This window comes from Carlito syrichta, unplaced genomic scaffold (genome assembly GCF_000164805.1).
Source record: "Carlito syrichta isolate Samal-C Ts95f unplaced genomic scaffold, Tarsius_syrichta-2.0.1 Scaffold287984, whole genome shotgun sequence".
NCBI classification, from domain to species: Eukaryota; Metazoa; Chordata; class Mammalia; order Primates; family Tarsiidae; genus Carlito; species Carlito syrichta.
In genome coordinates this window covers 131,062-155,480 of record NW_007232080.1, presented here as the reverse complement: position 1 = coordinate 155,480, position 24,419 = coordinate 131,062, and the positions used below count along the sequence as shown (strand labels likewise).

At 43.8% G+C, this 24,419-nt stretch overlaps 1 protein-coding gene across 3 annotated transcripts in view; it reads left to right on the top strand.

Annotated features, from left to right (window-relative positions):
- HIPK2 (homeodomain interacting protein kinase 2) overlaps positions 1–24,419 on the top strand; it is a 153,369-nt gene that overhangs the window by 14,251 nt on the left and 114,699 nt on the right. For all 3 annotated transcript variants that reach the window (XM_008053244.2, XM_008053243.2, XM_021710062.1), the window contains exon 2: positions 10,531–11,614. In XM_008053244.2, coding sequence (XP_008051435.1) covers positions 10,533–11,614 — 1,082 coding nt within the window. In that variant the 5' untranslated portion in view covers positions 10,531–10,532. The remainder of the gene's footprint in view (positions 1–10,530; positions 11,615–24,419) is intronic.

Genomic DNA, 24,419 nt, shown 5'->3' with positions numbered 1-24,419 from the left:
TGCCCCCCACTCCCCGCAAGTATATGTGCTAAATTCCTAACCCCTAGTACCTCAGAATATGACTTATTTGGAGAAAAGTTTCTTACAGAGGTAATCAAGTTAAACTGAGGTCATTTGGGTTAGGCCCTAATCCAACACAACTGGTGTCTTTATTAAAGGGAAAATGTGGTCAGAGAATTACACATACACAGGGGAAGATGGCCATCTACAAGCATGGTAGAGAGGCCTGAACAGAGCCTTTCTTCCCTTATAGCCTCAGAAGGAACCAATCCTGACGAAACCTTGATCAGACTTCCAGCTTCCAGAACTGTGAGACAACAAATGCCTACTGTTTAGGTCACCCAGCCTGCAGTACTTTGTTACCACAGCTCTGGTAGACTCAAATATACCCATGTTTAGAAGGGGATGTTTTGGATATTTTTGAATAATTGAAATTCTTAGTCAATACAACTCTTCTTTTAGAAAGGATTCTTTGAGTTGTTTTTGTACCTACAGTACTTGTTTTTTTTTTTCATTGATCCCCACGAATTTCCTAGAAAAAGAAACTGAAAAGCATGTGCATCTTATCAGTGTCTCTTTCCCTCGCCAGCATTGGATTGGATTGGGAATTTTCAGACTGACACCATGGCATGTAGGACTGTCCATATTAGATTAGCCCAGTTATGGACTACCTGTCCTTACTCATTGCAGTGAAAGGCTGGTTCATCATGGCAGCTCATGGCTTCATCCAAGGCAGTATGGCAGAATTACAGGAGGTAATTGAGAGAAGCTTGGAGTTATTGTTGGTGAGGTTAGCAACTTTCAGAAAGAGAATTAAGTCTGAACTTGGAGAGGGGCTGATTGTGGCAAGTAATGAGCCAGTAGTTAGATAGGTATGTGGAGAATTTGCAAATTGTAGGAAAAGGATGTTTTCTCAATCAAAGAAACACAGCTATGGTAGATTTTGTAGATTTGAAGCAGATGACGTGGAAGATGTTGAAAGTTCTTAAGAGAATTACATTTCTTGGAGAATCAGGAGGTGTGACATGGTGCATTTGGTTCTCTTCCCAGGAGAGCACCCCTTCTTTCCCCCTTCTGACTCCTGTGGGAAAAGATGGCTGTAGGTTTATTCCCAGCCAGACCCTGCCACTCTTTCTCTGTTTTCTTTCTCCCGGATCAATCCCTTAATTATGTTTATTATCGTTGTATCCTTGGCTTTTCCAAAACTGTTACTCATACTGTCCTCCTCATGCTATTTGACAATGGCTCTGCCCCCAAGGATTACTTTATTTGCCATCTGCTCTACTTTCTACACCATTTCTCCTGGGAAACAGCTTTACTCACAGGAATTCATCAAGGTGTTGATGACAGCCTTCAGGTCCATATCTCCAGTTATGACCTCTTACCCAGTCCCTGACCTGGTTTTTTTTCTAGGCACAAATAGAACATTTCCACTTTGTTCTTACTAATGCCTAGAATGAAATGTATCCAAAATAAAGCTTTTCTAACTGGCCTGTGCTGTCACCATAAGCAACATTGTTTTTCTTTTAGTCTCTGCAGTGTGAACCTTTATTTCAATTTTTCCCATTTGATATTTGCCATTTGGTCGTGCTGGTCATTGTTCAGCAATATTTTTGACTGTCTCTGTGTTGTTGACCTTATCTGTGAGCTTGTCCTTTTCCCTTTCTGGTTAATCCCATGCAGGCTTAGATCATCTATTGATTTCCATTCTCTTTTCATTTCTTTCTTTTTTTTAAGTTGGAGTCTTACTCTGTAGCCCAGGCTGGAGTGCAGTGGCATACTCAAAGCCACTGCAGCCTTGAATTGCTGGGCTCAGGCGATCCTTTCACCTCAGCCTTCCAAGTAGCTGGAACCAAGGTGTATGCCACCGTGCCCGGCTAATTTTTTTATTTATTGTAGAGATGAAGTCTCTCCAAGTTGCCCAGTCTCGTCTCTGCCTCCCAAAGCTCTGTGATTATAGGTGTGAACCACCATGCCCAGCTCCATTCTCTTTTCAAAATGGTTTATCTTCATTCAAGATTCAACCCAGCAAACAGGAACTGGATGCTAATTGTTGAAGACCAGTAGCTCCTAACACTTTAACTTTACTACATTATGCAATTTCTTGCCTCAGTTTTAATATGAATAGTTGAACACTGGACATCTCAACTTAGATATTGCATCAGTGCTTGTCGTTCAATTTGTTGAAACCTGATTCCATTCTCCCTTCCCCTCCCAAGATAAACAACACTTGAACACTGCTTCCCATCTTCCCTCTTCCCTGCCCAGGGATCCCCACTCTTTTTGGTCCCTGAGATATGTTCGATTATTCCTCCCTCCTTGGCCCTCAGATCCCATCTGTCAGTGTGTCTTACCTTTTCTCTGCAAAGTCTTATATTTTTGCTACTTTCTTTGTATTTTCTTGGACAGTTTCTAGTCCAGATCCTTTCTAGCTCCCCTCTGCACTGCTGTGACACCCTTCCTGCTGGCTGAGAGACCTGCCCAAGGACCCTTTGCCCAGCTCTTCCTGCTCAAGGCCAGTCAGTGCTCTGCCGACTGTGTCACTGTGCATCAGATGATAAGTGATGGTTAACTCTTTAAAGAGGTAATTTATTTCATTTTAATACATTTAATGATTATATTTCTCAAATGTCATCATATCTAGAGGATATAGAAATGGTAGATGACTTAGAGTCACATGTGTCCCATAGTTTCTATCTAGCTTCTCTAACTTACCACAGTTTTCATCTGTCCTGTGGCTATTATTGAACTGCACCTGTCTCCTTGTCTGATGCTTCTAACCTGGGAACATGACCAGTGAAGAAGCAACTTGGTTGGTGGCACAGATTTGAGAGTCAGGTAGACTTCAGTTCAAATCCCAGCACTGCTAGGTAGCAAAGTGACTTTGGACAAATGGTGTCATCTCCCCAAATTCCACCTACTCATTTGTAAAACAGGGAAAATGTCTCTTACCTTGTAGATGTGAAGAGTAAGCACCTGGAGTCTGATATCTGGCAAGCAAAGGCAATCATGACAGTCCTCCCTACAACTTGTTCCTTGTGTCAGGAAGAGTGAAGGCTGAATGAAAAAGTGAGCAATTTTCGTGGTGGGGCTCTATTACAGGTCTTTGAGTATTTAGAAGTTACTTCTAGAAGATTGAAGTTATCAGATGACAGGTCTGGATGAGTAGGTGGTTCGTTACTGTATTACCACTATGCCTTATGCACCTCAGTTGTATCCAGGCAAAGCCGAAGCTTCTGGAGGACAGAGACCTGGCTCTGGTTGTTCACCTTCATGGGGCTTGCTCTGCTGGTCGACTGATTTAATTACACCCTGTGAGCAGGATCTGAAACACCATCCTCTGCCTTTCAAAAGATACCCCCATCTTTCTAACTATAGCTTGAATCTTAGCTCTGCTGTAAAACCTTGCCTGACTACAACCCTTAGTGATTCTTGCCTCTGAACTCTTATGGTGTTTACTTTGGCAAGTTACTTATGTTGCTAGAATTACCAGGTGTCCCTGTTAATTTGCACTGAACTTGGCAACCCCATGAGATTTTAAGCTCCTTTAGGTCAGTGATGATGTTTTAGTGTTTCCTCTTGTGCCCAACCTCAGTCTTTTATGTAGAGAACCCTTAATGCAGATTTGATGACTGGTTTTATTTCATTCTTTTCTATTTATTTCAAATGCCCAACACTGGGGTCACTAGTATTGTGATTGTCATTATTGACAAAAGAATTCTGTAGAGCTTGTGATTGATCCTAAACTGTGCTCTGGTGGGACATACTGTATATTTAACATTACATAACTAGTGGATAAACAGACTTTGGAAGTGATATAAAAGCCCCATAGATGGTTAGTATACACTGTTCTGGAAATGTTCCTTTTAGAAATGGACTAACCTGAAATTATACTATTTGTGGAATGTAAACTTGATAGGCAGGATTATGATTAAAATGTTGCAGATATTGTTCAGTGTGTCAGTGAAGGAATTTTTCCTAGTACTTCCCATCCCCCTAAGACATCAGATCATCATGTTATACAGGGTTATCAAGGATTATAGAAATTAACTATTCTATTTTCTAGGTATTTAAAAATGTCCATTCAGGTGCATATTTCTAACAGTCATATATTTTTGACATATATTCTATAATGTTATTATATCTTATGTGCATATGCCATATAAGACAGATATGGCATTTTGTTAATGGGAATTAAACTTCTCTTGAGTTCTTGATTTTGAAGAAAAAAATCTGTAGCTTCTGTCAAATGCTCATTATTCAACTGAAATATGTATCCAAATGATTTTAGGAAGTAAGGAGCTTAGCGCCACTTAAAATAAGGTGTTCATGACTCCATTCTCTTTAATAATGTAACTGGATTCTGAATGGTAATCTATTTTACATCTACCAAACCCAAATTAAACTTTATGTACTGATAAAAATGGTGCCACTATTTTACTTATAATTCCTTCTCTTGGGCTTTGCTAGATTTTAGTGAAATTCAATTCAATTTAATTTTTAAAAGAATTATAGTTGAACCCTCAGTCATCCCTGTAGTCTGATCTTCCGGTAGATAATTTGGGGGTGGTGAAAGGGAAAGGAAATGTACTCAGATGTGAAGCAACTTTTCAGTTCATGTAATTGTGAAATATAAAGTTATGAAGAAACTGAGCAAATAAGTGGAGAAAAATACACTAAATGAGCCAATCCTTTCATAAATGTCATTTTTAAAAAATTGTATGAGTTAAGACCTCAAAAATATCACAAAGATTTTTTGGTATTCTTAATGTTACATTACCTGTAACCTTAGAAAAATGAATTTCTTATTAATCAATTAAGGCAAAGGAGACAAAGGGGCACATAGAATTACCTAAGTTTGAACTTCCAGGGTCAGGGTCTGACTTTTCCACTTAACACAGGAACCTAAACCTATTGCTTGACTTCCTAGCTTTCAAACTAGGACCTTCTGGGAATGAAAGTAGGGAGGTTACTCTTATTAACAGAGGGTTATTGGGCCTGTCCCTGGCAAAGTTAGATGTGTGCTTCCCCAGCCTGTAAAACATCTGTTCCAGGGCCTGATATGTACTAGGTGCTCAAGTTTTTAAAACCTGGATAATCAGAAGTATTTTGAGAATCCTGAGGAGTAGGGGCTGAAGTCAAGAGTAATAGCATTTTATAGACATAAATGGCATCTAAAGCAAAGGCTAAAGGCAAATGTTTTTAAAATAGTATTTTGAAATGCAGGCTTAAGTACATACTCTTTCAAAAAATGCAAAAGGAGCACTTGAATGAAGTAGCTGAAAGGGGTCAGAGCCCTCATTGCCTTCAGCATACAGGCTATCAAAATGCACCTAAGTTTGGGTAACCTGGGTTTGTGTTTGGCATGAGACACTCTCATCTTTGTGATAATAGGGAATGATTTCTTAAAAATAATGAATTTTAATTCTGCTAACTATAAGTTCTGTTTAAATGTCACTTTTATAGTTACTATTTTTCATTTGTCATATGCAGTGAAGAGTTTATTATATACAGTTGTATAATATAAGTTGTTTTAAATTTTAATAAATTTGTTTTCAAATGCCTTTTTTTGATCACTTCTGTAGCACCCACAAGAACTTGTGTCTGTAATGTTCAAAAGTATGTCAGGCCCTTGTGCATTTCTGATATTCAGTGTTTATGACTTCGACTTATTTATGAGACAGGGTGATATGATAATAGGAAGGCTACTTTTTATAAGCTTTAGTTCTAGGTGATGGCAACTTGCTGTGCTTTCACAGTAAATGAAAATGTGGCCATTTGGACAGGTTTTATCTTGGGAGGCCACTAGGGCTTTTGTGAAAAGGTCTGGGTCAGGTCACCCCACTAGGGAACAGGTGTGTTTATTAAAGGTTTATCTCACTGTTATTTCCTGGGTCCTTCATCCTGCTTCCTATGAGCTTACAACATCCCTAGTCTCCCACCAAAGAGGGACAAAATCCACTTTCTCTTCCAAGAGCCAAGTAGGAATGGCAGAGATGACTTAAAAGCAATTGAAGTTTTGCCATAGGATCAAAATGTCCATTAAGCCTTTGCTTTTTCTGGGGGTGGGGAGGGAACAATTAAGGAAGGAGTAGGCTTTGAAGAAAACAGGGGTCAATATGGAAAAAAATGAGAGGAGTCATCTAGCTCTTCCTTTAGAGTAGAAAACATAAAGTCCCCCCTCCCTTATTGTCCCCAGCCTTAAGGTCTGAATAAATAGAGTGGTAAAATGTTGGGGGCCTGACTCTCTGAGAGCTAAACTCATCAGGAAGAAGTTTATCCCAAAGAAATTCCCTAAGGAGAAATGTTTGTAAATGAGTTTGATTGTGACTGTAAAGTAATTTTAAGACTAAGCTACAAACGACCAGCAGCACTTTATTCCTTATAAAGATATTTTAGGGATTTAAAAATTATTAGTGTTATTATTAAAGATTTTCTTTAGCTATATCTTGTTTAAGCCTTTTGCTTCCAGAAGCAAAATGACCTCTGCTACAGAACAAAGAAAATAAGGCTGTATTGGAAATTATGTCCAATTCTTGGAACAGTGATGTTGACCTTATAAAGGAGCAGCGGGGCCATTCCAGGCCAGGCCAGCATCTGAGGCCGCCAGCCATGGTGGAGGGTGTTTCCAGCCCTGCAGGTCTCCTCTCTGATCCTGCGCATCTGTCACCAGAGGCAGCCAGTGATGACTTTTACGATTTTATGACCCTTGGCTATCGTCCCAATAACAAATAAGTCATAAGCCACCCTCATCCCTTCTGTAAAATTCCACTTCTATACCCTGGCCTTTCCCACCAAGATCTTTTTGACACAGTGAAAATGGAGACTAGAGCCTTACCTCATTTATGTACAATCAGCATATTTCTGCTGTTGCCATCTCTGACGCCCCCCCACCAGACTTACTCAGGGATTGAGGAGTAAGTGGTAAGTTAGATATGGAAGGATGTATGAAAAGTTTATTTTGCTTTACCTCTTCAATGGATAAGTCATTGAAAGTCAAGTGATTGGTCATGTTTATATTGTATACAACATCTAGAACAATATGAATATTTAATTAATACTGATAAATAGAATAACCATATTCCATGTTGCTATAGACTTGGGGGAGGTTGACTTGAGTAAAGAGAGCAGTGGCAAGAAGCAAGTCAGGTATGTATTCTGGATACATGCCTCTTGTCAGGCATGAGGATGTTACAGATATGCCTACAGGCATAGTTCACTGTCGTTTTTGGGGTTCAGGATTCAAACAAGAAGGGAGGTCTGTGGGACAAATGAAGCCAGGGTTCAGAGTAGGTGGTGGTGGTAGGCCAGAGCAGGGCTAAGGGGAAGTGCAGACAGAACATGACTACTGAGCCCAGGTCAGGAGCTACCTAGCCTCTGCCTTGGTTTTTAAAAGTTTTGGTTTGGACGGGAAAGTATTGGAAGATTTCTCTCTAATCTCCAGAATGAGGCCAGGTTCCACATTTGAATGTATCTAGTGTTTGCTATATGGCCAGAGAACTAAACAAATTTCTCTCTAATTTCCAGAATGAAGCCAGGTTCCACAGTTGAACGTATCTAGTGTTTGCTGTATGGCCAGAGAGCTGTATGGCTTAGGGAGGTCTGGCTAGTTAGAGCGCTTTAATCCATCAACCAAGTGCCTACAGTATATAATAAACTCAGTCAAATACTGGGGAAAACATAAAGCAGCATGAAATATAAACTGTAGCTCTTGTCCCCAGAATATAGCCTGGTTATGGAAACATGACCTAAACATGCAAACAGCTAAACAGCACAAAAGACAATAATTCAACAAGAGAAGAGATTTTATAGACAGAAACACAATTTGTGACCAAATGGATGGAACATATGGTAGATGCCATAGGAATAGAATTGCGAATGATCACTGTGGGTTAGAGGGCTCTAAACGATAGTCTTTGGATAAGTTGAGAGAAGCAGGGAAGGCATGCCAGATGGGGAACATTGTAAGAGTGTGAAAGTAGGAAGTGTAAGAATAGACATTCTAGAAACAGTGAGTAGACTGGCTAATTAGAGTTGAGGGTTCAGAAAGGTTAATAGTTAAAGCTAAAGCTTGTAAGGTAGTTGGAATCAAACTGTAAAGGTGTTGAGTTCTAGACTTGATCTCCTAGATATTAAGGAACTATTGAAAGATTTTGGACAGAGGAGTGATATACTCAGAGATGTTTTAGGGACATTAAGCTGATGGTCGGATAAAGGCAAATTAAAGGGTGTCAGTGTGTTCAGGTATGCCAGATGTCTGTATTTGCTTTAGTCCTACTAGAAGGTGGTAAATGCTTCAACTATATAAGTGGCAACGAGAACAGAAATAAAAAGTTGGATGTAAGAGACATTTTGAAGGAAGAAGAGATTAGTAAAACTTCCTACCTTTTTGTCTATGGAGGTAAAAAATCATCATAGGTAATCAGAGTTTTAGAACCAAGTGACTAGCAGAATATTTTATGAACAGAAAAATATTAGGAGATGTTTGGATGGAGTGAGATGGCTAGATTTTTAGGAAAAGATAAGGAGTTAAACTTTGGTAGGCATCTTTGATGTACCAAGAGGCAGCAATATACTACTATAACATCTGTGGGGGAACCCAGCCTGTTATAAACACGCTGGAGTCTCCTACTTAATGGCTTAAACTGCTTGAATGGATGATATCTTCCTGAGAGAACTGAGTCAACACAGTGGAAATGCCAGCATCTTAAAGGAGGAAGAGGAAGAGGAGCCACCCGAACACACAGTGTGCAATCAGACACGGGAGGAGGAGGTTACAGATTCACTTAAGTCCAGATAAGAACATTAAAAAGGAAGTTGTGGTCAGCAGTATCAGATGTTGCGGAGGTTAAGGAGCACAGGGGCTGAAAAGAGGCCATTGGATTAGGCAATTAGGAAGTCATTTACCTTTAAGAACACAGGCCTGGAGTGCTGACTTATGGGGGGACATGGATAAAAGGTGAACATTGACGAAAGGGGAGCATAAACCGTTGATCCCAGGTGAGAAGAGCAAAATAATTTAGAGGGAGGAATATGGCTATTACTTCTCCTGCCTCCTAAGCTGAGAGTTTATGTGTGCTCACATTTGAAGGCAGAAGGAAAATATTGAGTAACTGGTTTATTTGGTCAACTTTTATTAAGTACCTGCTAAGAACTTGGATCTAGTTAACAAGGAGAAATTGAAAGCTGCAAGAGAAGGAGAGAACGGTAGAGGAAGCAGGTTCAAAAGAGAATGGGAGAATGTGGATTATGAGAATACAGGAAATCTTTTTTAGTATTGGAAAAGAGAAATACCTCTTTCTCTGCAACTGGAAAGGAGGAACAAAGGGTGGAAGATGGATATAGGTTGAAGAAAGTTCTGAAATGAAGAAGAGAATAAAGGACAAAAGTAAGGCTGACCTCAGAGTCCTGGACAAACTGAAAAGTAGGTCGTCTACAGAGAAGGAGAGGGTGATGGCTGATGGGGTGGAAAGGAGGATGTTAAATAACCACTCTAGGTAATGCTAGGGGCCAGAGAGACAAATGCTAGGTTGGCTAAGCACCAGTGGTGCTTAACAAAAGCCCATTTCTTTGTGCTTCTACAAGAAGTGTTTGTCAACTGCAGCTTAGAAGATGGGCAGTGTTTGTTTCTACTTTTACCTTTAAGAACTTATCCTTCATTATAACTTTATTATTTTTTCTTGTATATTTTCTATGAATTTCTATTCTAGTATCACCATAATTATAAATTGTTCAATGGTCTTAGAGATTATTCCAGAGTTATGATCTGATAGATTTCTGGGCTTATCTAAATTGTGGATGAGATGCTGATATGAAATAACAGTACTTTCTAGAGAAATGTATTGCTGTATGAGTTGAGCAGAAAAAGTTAATGACTAGAGCCCATGAGTTATGCCACCCACTCCCCACCAAAAAGACTGATGTAATGTTTTAGGCTATTGAAATGAAAACCATAAAACCAATTGGTGAGTCACTCAACCCTACAGAATTCATTTAGTATGACTAAGATGCCAGGCAGTAATTAAGGTTCTTCCAGAATCCAAAAGATCATGAATGGTCTGGTGACTGAACCTGTGTGGGAAGATGTTTCCTCAAACCAGTGAACCTGATAGGATGTGTTGACAAGGCTGAGCTGATCATGTGGGACTGTTAAGTACGTCACAGTTAACAGGACTGCCTGACTGGTCTTCATTTTTAGTAGGATGCAACCCACTGAGAAATGGAAGAATTCATTTCTGTGACAACTGGTGTTTATAACAAAATGAATCATGATACTCTACTTCTGTATCTGAGTCTTGACTGCATCTAGCTTCTAGTGGTAGCAGATAGAACACTGGAACCACTTGGTTCCACAAACTGAGTGACCGGAATGTGCTTCTGGTTGGACTAGATTCACTTTTCAGCCTTGTTTTGAAGTGGGAGGAATCTGTTCTACATGGCCCAAGCCACTGATCAGAACTGAAATGGATCTCTTAAGTTAACTCATGAGATGGTGACTCAAATGTTTATTGTCCTTTCCTTTCCTTGCAGGTATGGCCTCACATGTGCAAGTTTTCTCCCCTCACACCCTTCAATCAAGTGCCTTCTGTAGTGTGAAGAAACTGAAAGTAGAGCCGAGTTCCAACTGGGACATGACTGGGTACGGCTCCCACAGCAAAGTGTACAGCCAGAGCAAGAACATACCACCATCTCAGCCAGCCACCACAACCGTCAGCACCTCCTTGCCAATCCCAAACCCAAGCCTACCTTACGAGCAGACCATCATCTTCCCAGGAAGCACTGGGCACATAGTGGTAACATCAGCAAGCAGCACTTCTGTTACTGGGCAAGTCCTTGGTGGACCACATAACCTAATGCGTCGAAGCACTGTGAGCCTTCTTGATACCTACCAAAAATGTGGACTCAAGCGTAAGAGTGAGGAGATCGAGAACACAAGCAGCGTGCAGATCATCGAGGAGCATCCACCCATGATTCAGAATAATGCAAGTGGGGCCACTGTCGCCACTGCCACCACATCGACTGCCACCTCCAAAAATAGCGGCTCTAACAGTGAAGGTGACTATCAGCTGGTACAACATGAGGTGCTGTGCTCCATGACCAATACCTATGAGGTTCTGGAGTTCCTGGGCCGAGGGACGTTTGGGCAAGTGGTCAAGTGCTGGAAACGAGGCACCAACGAAATTGTGGCCATCAAGATCCTGAAGAACCACCCATCCTATGCTCGACAAGGTCAGATTGAAGTGAGCATCCTAGCCCGGTTGAGCACAGAGAGTGCTGATGATTATAACTTTGTCCGGGCCTACGAGTGCTTCCAGCACAAGAATCACACATGCTTGGTCTTTGAGATGTTGGAGCAGAACCTCTATGACTTTCTGAAACAAAACAAGTTTAGCCCCTTGCCCCTCAAATACATTCGCCCAGTCCTCCAGCAGGTAGCCACAGCTCTCATGAAACTCAAAAGCCTAGGTCTTATCCATGCTGACCTCAAGCCAGAAAACATCATGCTGGTGGATCCCTCTAGACAACCATACAGAGTAAAGGTCATTGACTTCGGTTCAGCCAGTCATGTGTCCAAGGCTGTGTGCTCTACCTACTTGCAGTCCAGATATTACAGGTAAGACTGTTTGCACTGAGGCATTCAGGAGCTGCTGAATGCCCAGGGGCACCCTCAGAACGTTCAGTGTTAGTCATTGTGAGGAGGTGAAGTTATACTCCCACAGTCACTGCCCTCAAGTGATCTTAATGTAGTTGGGAAATTAGGACATGTGCACACTGCAGTGACACTTAAAGCCATATGAGAATGAAGCCAAGGAAGCTTCATGGTATAGATATTCAGGGTTGGACGGGTTCCCTGGGAACTGGAGTACAGAGCAGAGGCCAAGCAGAGGAGTGTGGTCCTTGCAGATGCATAGGATTCAGATGGAGGAGAGAGAAAGAGAGATGTGCCATCCCCAGTTCACAGTTACACTGGTGGAAATGTGCAGGAGACAAGGAGTACACCTGCTTGGCCAGACCAGAATTTGTGAGTAGTAGAAGTTGTAACTGAAAGTATAGATTGGGACCAGGTCATTGGGGGTCTTAAGTACCAGATTGAGGAATTGTACCTGTATCCTTAAACCTGGAATAAGCACTGGAAACTTTGTAAAACAAAGGGTAATTGGATGAAAGTGATGTTCTGAAAAGATGCCTTTCTGCTCATCCATGTGGAAAAGGGCTGGAGAAAGGAGGACCGGTACTCTAGGGGCCAGTCAGCTTGCTCCTGTGGTGAGATTATCTAGGCTGTAGGTCCAGATGACATAAGAATTGTAGTGCCCCTGGCAGGAAATATAAAGTGTTCATCAGTAGATCCACACATGCAGCCTTTCAGCAAGCTTTGATTTCAGTTCTAACACATGCCAGACACAGATGAGGCCTTTGTTCTCCTGGAGTCTCTGGACGTACAGTCAACATTGGGAACCGCTGCTGTCCCAGAGTTGAGGTAAGCATGCTGGCTTTGGAGCCAGGTAAGGCCAGGGTTGAACTGATCCCTCCAATCCTAAACTGTGTGACTTGGGCTTCATCTCCTAGTCTCTAAATGGGAGAATCCTCTCCCCAGCCTCATCTGTGTTATAACACAGCTCCGGTGCATCACTCAGTGGCCAGCTATGGTGGGTGCACAGGAAGGAGATGAGAAATGTGGAAGGCAAGAGCTTGTTTTGTGGAAATAGTGATGAGTCACGTTTGGGGTAATAGCAAACAGTCCAGTGAAAATGGAAGTTGGCAAGAAACAGAACTCAAACTCCCATGAGAAGATGGAAATGATACACATTTAAGGGGTCACCATGTAGGCTGTAAAGCCAGAGTCCAAGACTCAGTTCTGCCTGGGACCTGCCCTGACACTCCGCTTGTGGGTGTGCTTTCTCCATGTGTCTTCCAAGGTCACAGAGAAAAGGCTGGAAAGTGTGCCAGCGCCACGTCAATACAGCCAACCTGTCACCCACTCCTGAAGCTGCCCTCAACTAGCTTCCCCTCTGGGCTTGTTTGCCAGTTTGCTCCTCTCTGGGTCCCAACCCAGCAGTCTACAGAACTGTTACAGGTCTCTTCCTTCCCTTGAGCCTCTGCTTCTCCCAGCCTATGAGTCTCAAACCCTCCTTCCCTGGGAGCGTGGTGGCCTCTGCATGGCACGAGTCCCAGTTGTCCCCTTACCTTCTCCCTGTCTCCTCTCATCTTAATCCTGCCTATCCAGGAGGTCAAGGTGTCTCCACCCATGCTGTTTCTCACTCTTACCACCCTCCTTGTGGCGGCATTTCCTGAGTAAGAGCAGTGTGCTGTGCCAGCCTCTTAACTGTCCTGCTCCAAGGATGCCTTTCCCACTGCATTCCCACATACAGAAAATCTCCACTGGCTTCTGCTTTGCAGCCAGGCTCCATGAGAATGGCTCTACTGCTTCCGACTCCACTGCCTCCTCCCTAGCCTTGGCCCTCTGCTCCGTCCTGGAGTTCTGGAAACCCTGACCCTGGAGTCAGACATTTCTCCTAAGAGCCAATGGCAAGAAGCAGTGAGCCAAGGCTAGAGCCCCCAGGTAGGTAGGCACCCCCAGTGTCCAGAGGAGAAGGAAAAGGAGTGGTAGGCGAGCCCAGAGTGCCAGGTGCAGGGCACGAAGGCATGTGTTCCCTTTAGAGAGTGCTCGGATCTCTCACAAGCAGCTCTATTGATGCCATTCCCATTACCAGCTCGCCTGGGGTAGCTGGTGTTGTGGTAGCTCTCCGCTGATGACACGTGGAAGTCTGTTATTGTCACTTTATACTTAAGTCTGTAAATTCAACACTCCAAAAGCTATTTCTTTCCAGATCTTGGCCTGAATTTAGGGTGAACAGCCCCTGACTGGGCTGCTCACTTTTATTATTTAACATGAATTGCTGCATAGTAAATGAATACCAGTGTCATTAAAATGTACTAAAATTGAACATGGTGATTTGTAAAAAGACTTTTCAAAATTATGTTTAAAAGGCAGTGCATCCTTAGTGCCAACCTTGATGAATCGGTAAGGTTGATTTTTGAGCCTTTCACATTCTCACCGTGGGCCCATGTAACACTCCTGCTACCCTCTCCACCCCCCATGGACTCTGCAGTTTTACTTTGCTTTCTTGCCTGGTGCTGGTGCCTCTGGTGCTGGGGAAGTTGAGGCCACAAAATTGAGAGTCTAGTTAGGAAGTCTTCAGGCTGCAATAGAAGTTTGCCTTCACAGGGGAGGCGCTGATTCCTTTACCTGGTTATGCCGTGACCCTCTCCTTCCCCATCTCTGTGGGTGGGATCATGCCTTTCCGTGCCACTGGTGGATACTGCAGGCTGGATTGCTGGCCAACCAGGGCCCTCAGAAGCTCTCTTCTTCCATCTTCCACTTCATGACAGACATGGTCACATCCCCACGTCCCTCAGAAGGGCCCTCCCATTGTGTATGGTAGTGCCACCTTTCTTTATCCCTTAAGTGACCATTGCCTACACTTCTGAGCAGAATAGAATGACCTCTTCCTCCTCTCCATGGTCACTTTGGCCTTCAGGTTCTTATGGTCAGCCTTTCTGTGCCCAGCTCTAGTTTCAAGGACATGGTCAACTGGAAAGGCAGCCTGGCTCTTCTGCCTGAAATGAGGCTTCATTTCCAAATTGGTCGCAATGGTCTGCTTTTCCTCTAGACTTCCTTATGCTTTATAGTAACTTGCCGTAGTGCAGATTAATATGAGTTTTTGAGGACAGTCTTTAGTTAGCTGTCTGCGTCTCTTAGTCCTGGCTGTGTGGGACAGCCAGCTCTAGACCACATTTACCAAGTTGATTTTCCTGATTGCTTTGCCTCTTATTAGGGTAAAGAGGAGGCAAGAAAAGCTCTTTAATTGTCTATTTCTAAGGCCCATGTCCCAAAGAGAAGAAACTTTGAGTCACATCTTGAGAAAATGTCTGCATGTTTGAGCTGCCTGGGCTTGGAGGAGTCACCACTTGCTGCAGATCCTGCCTCAGGGTCGGGCTGTCAGTTTTGGCCTTTATCCTGCAGGGCGTATTTTCCCTCAGGGGCCCCCTGCATCTGAGCTGGGTGCATTATCCACTTGAGACATCTCACTTTCCAAGGGAAGAATACTTACATGTCCCTTCATCATTTAAAATAGGACTGTATTAAGTATCTCGTTGCCATCGTTCCCGCCTAGTGATATGGAAACAATATGATGTAAAGTGATGTAGCTGTCCACGGCTGGGGGACTTGGAGAAGGAGGTGGTGTCCCGGAGCTAACGGTTTCCCCAGCTACCCGGCCTTTGCTTGACTCAGGCTGCTTTGGTATTCTGTAAGGAAAGCCTGCTGGTATGTTTTTTCAGGAAACATAGCTTGTCTTTTTAGTTTTCTTGAGTCTGATGCAGGGGTTTCCCCTTTCAGCTTGACCTTCCAACTTGAAGGTCACTTACGTGGTTAACTGTCAACTGTGCCAGTTCCCAAACTTTATTGTATGTAAGAGTCACCTGGAGAGCTTGTGCAAAACCAATTTCTGCTGTAGTTCTGCCCCAACCCCCCTGTCCAACCAGATTCTCCAGAGGAGTGCCAGGGAGAAAGTCTCACCTACCATCCAGAGTTGCCTTATGGTTCAGAGGTGCAGCCTTAGGGTTACTCTGAGAACCACTGCTCCAGGGAAGAAAAGGACTTCCTTGGTGGTATCACCTTTCAAGTATTCACGTCCAGAGGAACAGGATTCCTGTTTACCTGTGCTACATCACCTTAGAAGTACCTGGCATTTCCTTATTTTATTCTACATTAGTATCAATTATTTTTTATTTTTATTTTTTATTTTTTGAGTTGGAGTCTCACTCTGTCGCACTGCACTGGAGTGCAGTGGCCACTCCCGGCCACCGCAGCCTCGACCTGCTGGGCTCCGGCGATCCTTCCACCTTAATACCAGTTATTTTATTTTTTATTATTTTGGAGCAAGCAGTAAACTGGTGCTAGGGTATTTCAACTATTAGCAGACCAGCAAACTAAAAGTAAGAGCAGATATTACTCTCAGAAAGAACACAAAAAGACATGCCATGCAGGCAAAGGATAGTCAGTGGTTAAAATATGTCGATTTTTTTGTTTCTGCTCTGGGCTATTCAGAATATTCTTGTCTAGACTTTGTTGGACACTTAAGATCATTGCCAGGACCCAGAATGTGGGCATAAAAAATTAGGACATGAAGAATAGCCAATAATCTACTTTTTCAGAATAATCTAACTTTTTAAAATCTGATCCTGTTGGGCACAGTGACTGCCTTCAGGTTGATTTCACAATGGCTTTAGGAAAGGGTGGAGATTAACTTTAATTCAGTTCAATTCACCACACATTCACTGGGTACCTCCTGCATGTCCTGTGGTAGATACACACTCAAGAGTACAGAAGGTAAGGCATGATCTCAGTCTCTGAGAAGATGGAAAGCACAAACCAACTGCCAAGAGTATAAGATATTCACATTAACTTTAAGACTTACCTTAAGAAATTCAAAGTCAAGAAAAGATTTTATAAGATGGCTCAGTAGGGAGGGTTCATAGAATAAGAGCTATTGTGATCTTTAGGTAAGTCTTAAAGTTAATATAAGTTGGGAGCAAGGACTGGGGAAGTCTGTGGACCATGGAGATGTTGATATTCTGTGAGGCAAGCCTGATGGTGTTTTCTTTAGGAAACAGGGGTTGCTTTTTTTTTTTTAAGTTTTCTTGAATCTGAAATAAGGGAAGATAGGAGAGATGGTAGTGACACCTGGAATGGTCAGAGGCCTGTGTAGAAAAGTAGTAGGAAGCAGTGATGTCTGACAGTGGAGAGTTCTAGATATGTGCTTGAAGGGCTTGGGTTAAGTCCAAGTGCCAGTGTTGGGAGCCATTGTAAATTCTTGAACAGAGGAGTAACTTGATGAAATTAATGATGGTATAAATCTATTGGAATGGGGGGAAATAGTTGTGGGGAGAGCGAGAGGCTTAGGAGACAATTAATGTTATTCTGGAATAAAGGCCCTAGGTTGTAATGGAGGACTCTTCTCCATAGTATGAATGGGGACACTTTTAGTGCATTTAACTTTTCTGATATTTTGATTGCAAAATCGGCTTAGAGATAGTAGTTTTTGTGCGTGTGCTTGTTTTGCTTCTTTTGTGTAATGACTTTGCTCTAAGGCACAGTTCTGAAGATCAGGTCTTTCAGAACCTAGTTTCAGATCCCACCACTGCAATAAAGTAATAGACTCTGGAAGGAGAGATGGGAGACCTTAGCACCAGTCCTAGCCCTGCCCTCAGCTGATTGTATTCCACTGAGTCATGGTCAGTAGAATGTCATCTGTGACTGTTCACACTCCTCCATGAAGTTCCCATTATGACCAGGGCCTATGTTTACGAGAAGGTTGGCCAGAGTTGGTGGTTCAGTCTGTGCTTAGGGAACAGTTTTCTCTCCTGTGGGTTGACCTTGACCTCAGTAGCCAAAACTGGGAACTCTCCATGCTCTTCCCATCAACAAAGAACAGGAACTATTCGAAATATCATGATCTAGCCTTAAAACTTAAGTCACTTCAAAAAGGGGGCATAGATTTATAAAGCCATACATATAAGTCACCTCAAAAATTGCATATCTCACACAGATTAAAACATATACAAAGAAGAACTCTAAAAGCAATTGCGTTACAGGCATGAAGTTTTAAAATTAATTTGTCATTTATTATAATAGAAACAACAGGAGAAGGTTCTAGTTCACACTTGAAGATAGTAAGTGAAATATTCATCCCACTGACAACCTCATTTGCCCAGTGAGACTGTTATAAATACACACGTGAAAGCTTTGAGCATTGCAGCTTCTTTCAGAAGAGAAGTAATCAATAAGTTATCTGGGTTGGTAGGTTATCTTCATTTCTCCTTTATTCATCTCTGGGCCCTTCAACTGTATAGTGAAATACTTTGAAATGAAAATTTTCTTTTAATAATTGTTTAATTATTAATAAGTATGAAATAATTGGTGGGATGTTCTATGTGTACTGCCCAGGTGCTGCAGTGCCCCCTACACCCACAAGTGTGTGTATGTGCACACACACTCAAGTAAACAATTTAAGCCCCTATATGACATGCAGACATAGGTGTGCTTATAAGGATCTTGATGACAGAGCAGCTTACACTCAGCCATCATACAGAGATGCTGATGTGCACAGATGCCCACCATGTGGATGGAGATCCACAGACACACATGCCACAAGCATGCACCTATGATCAAGGACACACATGCACACAACACTCAAAGGCATTAAGATACCATATGTCTCCTCAGGTCACATAAGCCTGCCCAAGCCTCCCTGGAGACTGAGGACCCAGGTGCAGAGGCAGTGTTCATGCCCTGGAAACTTGGTCCAGCTTTCTGCCCTGCCGCAGAGCTGCCAACTCACGTCCCCACCCTGAGGATAGTAGGGCTGAACCACTCTTGGGTTTGAGGTAGAGACCAGTTATTTTCAAAGTGGGGTTCAAGGACTCTCTTACCCCAGATTCATCCAGGGTACTTGTTAGACATGGAGATTCCTGGGTGCTAAACCTAATGAGCAGCTCTCTGGGGTTGGGGCCAGGTGACTTGCATTTGGACAAGCTCCATAGCAATTTTTTTAACCTCTGTTAAGGCAAAAAGCTGTACAAAAGAAACTGGCCATATTTAACGTCTACAACTTGATGGGCTTAGGATAAGTATACACCCATGAAACCACCACAATCTATGCCATAGAGGTATCTAACACCTCTGAAAGTTTCTTCTCATCCTCTTTAGTATTATTATTATCATTACATTCTTTGGTAATTGTTGCTGTAGGTGGCTTGGCACCAGAGTCTCAGCTTACAGGGGTGTACTGTGCACACTTGTCAAGGTTAGGGTGTGGGGCTGCCATTGGTAGCCTGGCATCTAGCTGCTTGCCTTCTGAACGCCCCCCTCCCCCACGGGGCCCATTTGTTAGATGACTTGCGGCCAGACCCCTTAGCCCCAGAGTGGCAGCAATGGAGATCCAGAGCAGTTGGGGAGTATGCAGGAGAGCTTATGTGGACTGGCTAATGGGCAGAAGGTGGGTGGCAGAAGGAGACCTGGGAAGAGGATGGGTGGGAGGAAGGCAGAGGAGCAGCTAGGAGGTGTGCATGCACAATCCTTTTTGCGTGACCTGCGAAGGCTGGAGCCCTTACTGCTGAGTGGTAGCTGGGCTCTCCCTGTAGCCACGCTGAGTTTAAGCTGTAATGCTCATGTGTGCATTGAACAAGGAATTTTTTTATTTCTAAAGATGTGCCATACACTGTGTTTTGTGCTGAGATTTCAAGATGTGAGTAGGAGTGCCCACAGTTAGGTAGTGTCTGCCCCTAATATGTGACAGAATGAACTGCCCCATAGCATCCAGGACTGGCAAGCCAAGCTACACTATCCTGGTCTGGCTTTGGTTTCTCTAGCTTGGCTATCTCTCATTGAATTGAGAAGGCAGAGTATGCATAACCTTGAATTGTTCTTCTTCTCCTGGCCTTTTGGGCCACTTGCATGTCCTAAGTCCTTGGTGCCACCCCATGACAATGGGTCCCTGTACTGTGGCCACTGCAGATAGCCACCCTTTCCTCTGCCCTCACCAGGCTCCCTGCAGAGACTTATGAAGCATGACTGAGGCAAACGAACACACAACCAGTGCCAGATGGAGTGTCAGGGTTCTTGGGGGTCTTGGGCATGTGGCCTTCGTTAATAGGCAGAGGTGAGGTGGGTGTTGGGGCACCAGTTGTTTTCCCTGGATTTCCCCAAACCAGAGCCTGAGACAAGGACTGGGTGCAGGGATTCTGTCTGGGAGATGGTTCCAGGAAGCTGGAATAGGGAGTAGGGGTAGTTACTGAAATGTGGGTAAGCACCAGTATTAGAGGCTGCCACAGAGAACAGTGCCCCACTCCCACTCCAAGGAGTCTGCCCGGCCCTGGGAATGTGTTTGGAGAGGGCAGGGTTGGGAAGGTGGAGGAAGGGAACTCAGGTCCCCTGTGGTTGAGGGCTGCCCTTGGAGCATGACTCCCTGCCTTTGTTTGGACTTAGCTATGCAAGTTTGTGCAGGGGCTGAGGGGGCTTGAGCCAGGGTTTAAGCGACTCTGTAGCAGAAAAGCAAAGCCTGCAGGCCCTTGGCCACAGCTGGCTAAGTCAGAGAAGGGTAACCTGTGGTGGACCTGGGCATCGCTGTTAGTCCTCCTCACCAATCACATGTGGCATTTGTAAATGGAAAGGGAATAAAAAGGAAAATGCCTTTACAGGCAAATTTAAGGAAGTGTAGGCCAGGAAATCAATGTTGAGCTCTAAACTTTTTAGGGGGAAGTTGGGGGTCTGAAGCCAAAAATAATGAAACTTGCTTCCACTCTACCTACTGTATAGGCAGGTCAGGCTGGAGCCAGAGGTGAGAGGTGGGCTGGGCTCTGAGACCAGCTGAACAGAAATACAAATGGGTCACAGAAACAGTAGAGGCAGGCAAAGCCCAGTGTCTCTTCTATGTTTTCTCCCTTCTTGCTTAGTAGATATTATAGCTACCATTCCCCAAGTCTTATTGGTGAAGTGCATGAATGACTGACTGACCGAATACATGAGTGAATGAATGGTGTGAGTTGCCTCACACGGTTTAGAGCTCACCATCGCATACCAGAAGCCCTCGCATGCCCAGTTTCTCATGGTCTTCATACAGGTACTTTCACGCTGACTAATGGGCCCATGGCATTCAGCATGTCGGAACCCTGAATCACAGGGGCCCCAGCATCAGCCTTTCGGATGCATACCCATTTCACCAAAAGCGCTCATTTCAGTCTTGTCTTTCTACCTGTGAGGTTTAAATTTAAAGCCTAAAGACAGCTGACTCAGCTTCTAGCAGATCAGTTCCCTGAAATCCTCCAACATCTGTCTTGTCCCATTATACCTTCACAGAAAATGAGAAACGACTTCCCCAGCACAAACAAGGGTCCAGCACAGCAAGAACTGACCATGTAACCTTGAGGATAGAAAGACAGCGTCATCCTCTGGGCCCTACGACCTTGAGTCTGCTCTTCTGTTGTTGAGGCTTTGTGGGCATGCTACACATGTTCCTTATAACTTTGTCTTCACACTTCAGAGTCAAATGAACAGAGGTGTCCTGGGGAGAATGAGACTAATCATAAGTTGTTTAACATGTGCCTGGGACATAGGACACATTCAGGAATGTTAGCTGTTATTTTTTTTTACTATTACTACTGTTATCATTATTGTCATTATTTTTGCCATTTTTATTCTAATGTGCAGACTGACCTGTGTTTGAATTCCAGATCCGCTTCTTTCTAGCTGTGTGATTCTAGGCGAGTTCCTCAACGTCTCCGAGGCTCATTGTTCCTTTCTCTTAAAAGGCAAACTACTAACAGTTCACAAAGTTGTCATAAGAACTGAGGAGATAGCTTGTGTGAGTGTAGTCACCCCCCCACCATGCCTGGCAGTTACCCATAATGACAGTTGTGCTTTTTCAGGTGCCTTCCCAGTCTCTGTGTGGCATGCATTGCATTTGTCCTAGGATCACCATTGGTTCTTTACAAGCCTGCGTCCTCATAGTACCCAAGCTCCTCCGGGCTGTGCATCATTTCTTTTCCATCACTATAGACACATGAAGGCCCAGCTTTTTGCACTCAAGAGGTGCTAAAGGAACAAGTGCCCAGATGTTGGGAGTGTGGCTAGTGTATTCCTCTGGTATAAGGAATGGATAAGGTCTAGTGCAACAGTGAAGGGGTTAGCCTTTGGGGAGAGGAGTCAGGAGGGAGGAGAATGAACTTGGGTGGTGGGGAGGAAGGTGGACTCACTGCTCTTGCCTCGGCATGACTCTGTCACCATGCTGCTGCTGGTGACCCTGAAGCAGCCCTGGAGGCCTACGGTCTGAGGACTGGGTATAGGAGCCTCAGGAGAGTGGAGGAATGGAGCACCGGGGAGATCAGGAAGTTAGACTGCATTTGATACCTGCTGTACTTCCTGTATCTGTCACTGCTGACGTCACAAGGGTCAAAGAGCCAAGACTGGAGTGATGTCAGAGGCCATGTTCAGAGACTCCCCTAAAGGCAGCACTTGTGTGTGTGTTTGGGAGTATGTTAGGTGTAGTGTGGGTATGTGTTGGCATGTGTGTTGTATGTTAGGTATTGAGGGTGTGTTTGGAGTATGTGTATGTGTGTTGGCGTGTGTAGAGTGTGTGTGTAATCAATGGCACCAGGTAGACCGGCCATGGTGTTCCCTGTTTTTGGAACCCCTTCATAGTCCTGATTCTCATGACTAGGGAAGTGCCGTCTCCAATCACCACCTTATTTACTAAGCTGTTGGCCATAAAACAAAAGTTCTTTGTTTAGAACATGAGGGACAAACTGTTGATGCCACTTCTTTGTTATCCTCTGACCTCCAGTGAAGGCACTCTAGTCTTCTTCTTTTGTAAATTAGAACTTATATTGGCAAATAAAAATGCACTTAGTGTGAATCCCCAGAATATAAATAGATCTGGCACCAAAAGAGTCAGATGATGTTCTCACTTATGAAAGTCAGATATTCACCCTGAGCAGCAACAGGGAGACTTGAGGGTGACAGACCTGTTCTGCATTCTGAGGACGGTGCTGGTAACACAAATCTACACATGGCCAAGACTCACAGAACTTTACACTTAAAGCATTTGAAAAATGTTTTTAAAATAAAACTTCTAAATCTATTTACCCCTAAAGTCCTCTAAGGAAATTGTTGATAATGGTAAACCCTTAAGTCTTACCCTGCCCAATTTTTCTTCCTGTTTTTGTTTTGTTGTGTTGGGGTAAAAGAGATATCTTTGTTCATCTTGTCACAGGATGACCAGGAGGGGAACCTATGGAAACAACTCTGTGCCTAAACACTGCTGCTGACAGAAGCATTGATGCTGAGCAGCTTCTTTATTTTATGTGCCGTTTTGTGCATAGGTCCTGGACTCGTGTTCTGAAAGTTCAAGACAGTAACCCTGGAAATGGGAAGGTGATGAATTGTTACTTCTGAGATGCTGAGACTCTAGAAGTTCAGAAAGCAGACTGAGTATTAGTGGAGTTTGTCTGTCTAGTCTCATTGTGCCAGGGCCCTTCCCTTGCTGCTTTCATTGTCATGGCCATGTCACCCACAGGTGAGAGGATGTGGTTTTCCTACAGCAGTTTTCCCAAAGTCAGTTTTCCCTATGATGGTGCACCTCCCATCTGTGGGGATTTTCAGCTTGCCACAGAGAAGTAGCTGGTTTTGCAGGAAAGGTCATTTGGCCTCCTAGAGAGAAAGCCCCCACTTGCTGTCTTGGATGTGATAGGTTATCTTGTCCTCATTCTAAGTGCTGGGCCTCAGGGAGGGCCTCTGTGCCTGAAGTGATCCCAGCAGCTTGACCTTGACCAAGCTGGGGTGACCTATGCCCCAGTGCCTATGCCTCAGCCCAGGGCCACGTGCTGAGCACAGAGCCAGGTTCCTTTCTGTCCTCCACAGACAGGGGCTTTCACTTGTTTTTTCAGAAGATATAAGAGGAACGATAGCATGTAAGTGTCCTTCCACAGTGTCCTCCACAGCTCAAAGCAGCCCATTTTGATGTGGGTTTTCAGGGATGTTCTGGCAGGAGAGGTCTGTGTGTCTGCAGGGCCGAGTGTACAACTTGGCTGCCTTATCATCCAGGCCACTGCCTGCCTTTGTCTTGTGCCCCATGGCTGCCTGCAGGACCCTAAGCAGGTACATCATCTTTCCTTGCTCTCAGACTTTCCCTTCTCTTTCTTAGAAGGTACTGCCTAAAGCTTGTTCCTTGGTTCTCTACCTGTGCCTCTGTTCCTGGTTCTAGCTCCCGCAGCCAGCTCCCTAACTTGGGACTGGGAGTTCTGGGATTCAAAGTCCTATTAGGTGGGCCCACCTGGACCCTCTGCCACTCTCTTTATATGACCTTCGTGCCAGCATGGCATGCTCACCGGCCATCCCAACCTACCTGGTATCCTTGGCTTTGGATATCTTCCCTGCCCCCCACCCCAAGGCCTCCAAATCTACCCAGCCCTACTCCCTTTACAAAACTAACGTGCCAGATTTCTCCCTCCTCTAAATATTGGCATTTAGTATAATGTCTTGTTACTTATTCATTCATCCATTTACTCTCCAAAGAAAGTACACATTTCTAAGAGCCAGGGTCTGACTCTGAGACCCTGTGAGAGAACCAAGGTAGATTTTATCAAACAATTGTCAGTTTAGTCTGGGGAAGTGAAACGGAGACAGAGACCTGGGAGACAGAGACAGAGACCTGGCCATGTGACTTGGGATATAAGGGGGGACCCCCAAAAACCCAGAATTTATTTATTAAAAATTGTGTATTCTTACATGTTTAAACTTTAGTCACCTTCAAAGTACTCTCTGTTTGATGCAATACACCTATCAAGATGCTTTTTCTACT